The 4,212-nt window shown below is 36.6% G+C and overlaps 1 protein-coding gene across 1 annotated transcript; it reads right to left on the bottom strand.

Annotated features, from left to right (window-relative positions):
• Positions 1 to 2,237: 2,237 nt before the first annotated feature.
• LOC131871339 (aspartic proteinase nepenthesin-1-like) lies at positions 2,238 to 3,563 on the bottom strand. The gene has a single exon (XM_059215957.1). It carries the CDS (start codon positions 3,561 to 3,563, stop codon positions 2,238 to 2,240), a length of 1,326 nt encoding a protein of 441 aa, XP_059071940.1.
• Between the last annotated feature and the right edge of the window lie 649 nt (positions 3,564 to 4,212).

Here is a 4,212-nt window from a genome sequence, read left to right as displayed (position 1 = left end):
TGCTTCCATAAAAAAGTAAACCAACCGAATAATTGTAGTGCTCTATTGTATTTAAGTTAAGAGTGTAAAATTATCCCTTTCCCAATTGAATGATCCTTCTTCCTTTCTAGCTATACATTGAATAATAAATAAATATTTTCCAGCATCTATATCCGTTGCAACAAGAATCTTCGATAGAAAAATAATAATAATAATAATAAGTAAAGAAAAATGAAATGGCATTATACTAGAATACATTATTTTCATGACCCAAAATAGTAAATTAATGGATACAAAGCAATTGTAGCTAGTTAAATGCCTTGCTGAAGGAGTAATTACCAAAATAAAATAAAAAAAGAAAAGAGGAGGCTCTGTTTAAACTGGTTCAATCTAAAACTTCCTAATATTATCCTCGTGTGACATACATTGTCGAGCATTGAGAAACATAGAATTTTTTATATCGCTTGTAGCTCTAAATGCATCTCACCTTAGGTGGTTGATAGGGTCGAGGGAGATGGAAAAATCCTTAACAAAGGTTGCACATTATCTAGTTAGCACAATAGTTTTACAAGATAATAAATAAATAATAAGAATGAAATTAGAACAAGAATTTAATCAAATGTAAATGCACTCCACTCTTCACCTTCATCGCCCAATTGGATAAACTAAGAAAATATAAGCTAAGATGTTAGTTTAGATGTTGTCCAATGCCCTTAGAAACTATATGAATAGCATATTGGGCCGCCATCCCTCCTCTTACCCTCCTTGCATTGTCAAGGTGAAATAAGTATGAGGTTGATTTAATAATTATTTTAAATTTATATGTTTTATTTATTATTCATTGTGTGTTTCTTACTTGTTAATGCTTTATCAATTGTAAACTATGTAATACTACGAATACTTTTTCCTTGGAATATATAATTAGTTCTCTCTCCCTCTATATTAAGGATATTTTTTAAGAAATTATTGTTTATTTAAATAAATATAATAATATCTATTTAAGAATTATCTCAACCAATATTTTATTCATCTGAGAAGTTTTTTGGCTATCTAAAAATCTAATAAGTGTCAACTCTCTCAAATAATTGATTTTAGTATCCTTTGTGTTCATTGGACTATAATAATACGTAAGTAGACACTGCAACATAGATCATGTGAAATTGAAATTAACATGTTAGGATTTACAAGGTGAAAGAGTGAAGATACTATGATTTTTTGTAGGCAATCAAAACTTTTCTCAATAATTGTGTTATTATGTTGTAGTCCACTAATATTTTAATTTTTTAGGTCACGAAAAAAAGTTCCAAAACCTAATGCAATCCTATTAAAATGTTGAAAACAAGTAATCATGTCACATTATCAATGGCTGAAAATTGATGTGTGGTCTAACATCCATACTCTGAAGCACAAATACATTACATAATTTAATTTTATTATCTAAGGTGCGTTGTAGTGTAGTAGCAACCTTTCAAATGAGAGGCCCCGATTCACCATCAATAAGTTTTCTATATAAGATTTGTGTAAGATGTCATCGAATGCACTATAAAGCGCTGATAGGTAATCGTGAATCGTGATATAGGCATAGCCTTAAATATTAGCACTTTTAAATAAATTGCAAAGGCTCCAAAATGATATTCTTAATTCTCGAGAACTCGTCTTCTCTAGTAGAAAATTATACAATAGTAATTGTGAGAAAATTAGAGAGACCTTCTTAGCAACAACCTTACCTTATATATAGGCTACATTAAATTGCGTTTGATCTTAGTAATGTGAAATGCGGACATGATTGAAAATAAGTATTATTTGAATGTATAAATCACAGACACGGATCTTAAAGTTAAATACCATTAAAAATATTCATAGGCATACAATAATTTATTTTACACTTAAGACTTGAAGAAAAGATAAGACCATTACAAATGCTTTATAATTATATAAATTCTCTTGTCGTTGTTTTAACTCGCAATTTATATTTTGATAATCAATTATCGCACCTTCATTTCCATGCCAAAATAACACACATAGTGTAGCATATCATAAGGAACCATAAATGAAGGTCCCCGAGAACAACAGGGGCCAAACAATTTTACTGAAAATAAGCAGCTACGAAGATGAAAATTTACATGATTCGCATATCGGACAGTGCAATAGGCAGACGCAGGAGACGAGATCACATATTGCATTCGAAGGACAGAGGAAGAGGAAATGAGAGAGACAGAAAAAGAGAAGAAGAAGAATTAGAAGAGGGAGATGATGATTTAAAGAGAATCACACTTAGTGGGCTTGAAAGAGAGCGTGTTCTGAGCATTGTTGTAAAGGATATGGAAGTTTTGCTGCTGTATGTTTCCGAAGATGGAAGGATTCCCCGATGGTTCACCCAACATTGCCAGGCACAAGAGATTTTCAGATGCCTGAATGAAAAAGTTGTCTGCCGGAAGCTCGTAATCCACGCCGCCTTTGAAGTTGAAGACGAGGGTTGGCAAGGTGAGGTGAGCGGATGATGTGTGGTAACAAAGATCCAAACCTGTAGAAGAGCCGTCTACAGGAGTGAGATCAATGGCGGACTGAATTGCTTCCTTAAGAGGAGAGTAGGCAGCCTGGTCCAGGATGGTAACAGTGGTTCCGGAGTCGATGATCATACCTCCGCTGCCGTCCGATTGCAGATCGAAAGTTCCAGGAGGAATATCTAGTGCCTTACCATTGAGGGTGATTCCTGTAATAGGAATGTACCAGAAAGTGGGAATGATACTGCTCTTGATGAGTGGGAGAGTCTTGGCTCCTCCGCTCAAGGAAGCACCCTCGCCGAAAAAGAGGGGGCTGGTTTGTGAAGAAGAGTCGGTGATGGGCAAAAGACAGTAAGAGAACATGTTCTCTGCTTTGGAACCCAGCTGTGAGATAAGGGAGAGACCACCTCTTCCCAGTCCCACAAGGCCACCACCCTGAGAGAATCCTTGTCCTTCGTTGTCATGCCCGCATCCAAATGCAATGCCTTTAACCTTGCTGCTCCCAATTGACAATGTCTCGTAAGCCAGGTCGCCGCTGGTGAAGGAACCATCGCCATACTGATACATAAAGGTACAATCTGGATTGCATCCGGTTTGCGTACTCCCCAAGGCGTCACAAAGAGAATCACCGCAGGGAATTGTGGAAAATGTGGGGGACTTGGAGGGGTCGAAGATTGGCGTAGGCTGAGAGAAGCAGTCCTTGCAAGGCTTGCACTGAGTCCAAATCAGATCGCTCCCCGTGTCCACAATCGCTTCGAAGCTCACAGAGGGCGTTCCCAGTGCAACGCTCATCAGAAATTCTCCATCCCCTACTTCAACGGGCGTTTCAGCGTCTAATTGCCCTCTTATCAATGCCTCTATCTTCTTCATTCGCTTCTTACTTCGATCCACAGCCAAACCCAATCTCTCAGAAAAACCCAACTCTCTCTCTGATCTGCGCGTCATATTCACCCTTATTTTTACATTTTCATCGCTGCTAGACTTCGGCCAACCACTAAACAGTCTGTCCGAAGAACATGATATCGTTGGAATAGTAAAGCATATCAAGACCACAAAACCCAACAGCTTTGAACGCTCCATTTCTCTTTTTCTTTTCTAAACCTCGAAACCTTTTTCTGCTCTCATCTACTCCACTCCATGCAATATATATACACAGAGAGAGTGAGAAGGAGCCTTAAATCAAAATCAACAGATTCCCCGACGTGTCCACATAACAATATCGATCCTCTTAGAAGGATAGACGAATTTATTTAATTTCCCCTTCTCTATCTCTGCCCGCCTGGAATTGTTCTAGAAGTAGAATAGACTGCTGCAATTCGAAGTGAATCGTATTTTTTTCTGTCCATACCTTCACTAAGTATTTCCGTACACTTAACTCGTAATCCAGTTCCCTCTTCCCATTGAATTTTGTGGACCCATTCAGATCGAAATTCCAAAACGTGTTGTAACCGGAGGGTTAGTTTTCTAAAAATATTTAAAATTAGTTTACACATAATTATTCTTAGTCGGTTTATCCGGCTTTCCAACTTATTCTCATTCTTGTTTATCTCATTCTTAAATTTTGCTCTAATTAGTTTATTCATTTTTAAGATTTAGAGATTTTACTTGTACAAAACTGTTATATTCAATGCTCTATTATGTATTCACATTACCGTATCCTATCATAAAGTTCTATTCAAGGATTTATACCAGAAAGAAAAAGTACATGAAAGTTAATGTAATCTATGTG

Source organism: Cryptomeria japonica, unplaced genomic scaffold, assembly GCF_030272615.1.
Source record: "Cryptomeria japonica unplaced genomic scaffold, Sugi_1.0 HiC_scaffold_396, whole genome shotgun sequence".
Taxonomy (NCBI): domain Eukaryota; kingdom Viridiplantae; phylum Streptophyta; class Pinopsida; order Cupressales; family Cupressaceae; genus Cryptomeria; species Cryptomeria japonica.
Note: the sequence above shows the minus strand (reverse complement) of the source record. Positions and strands in the feature narration are given on the sequence as shown.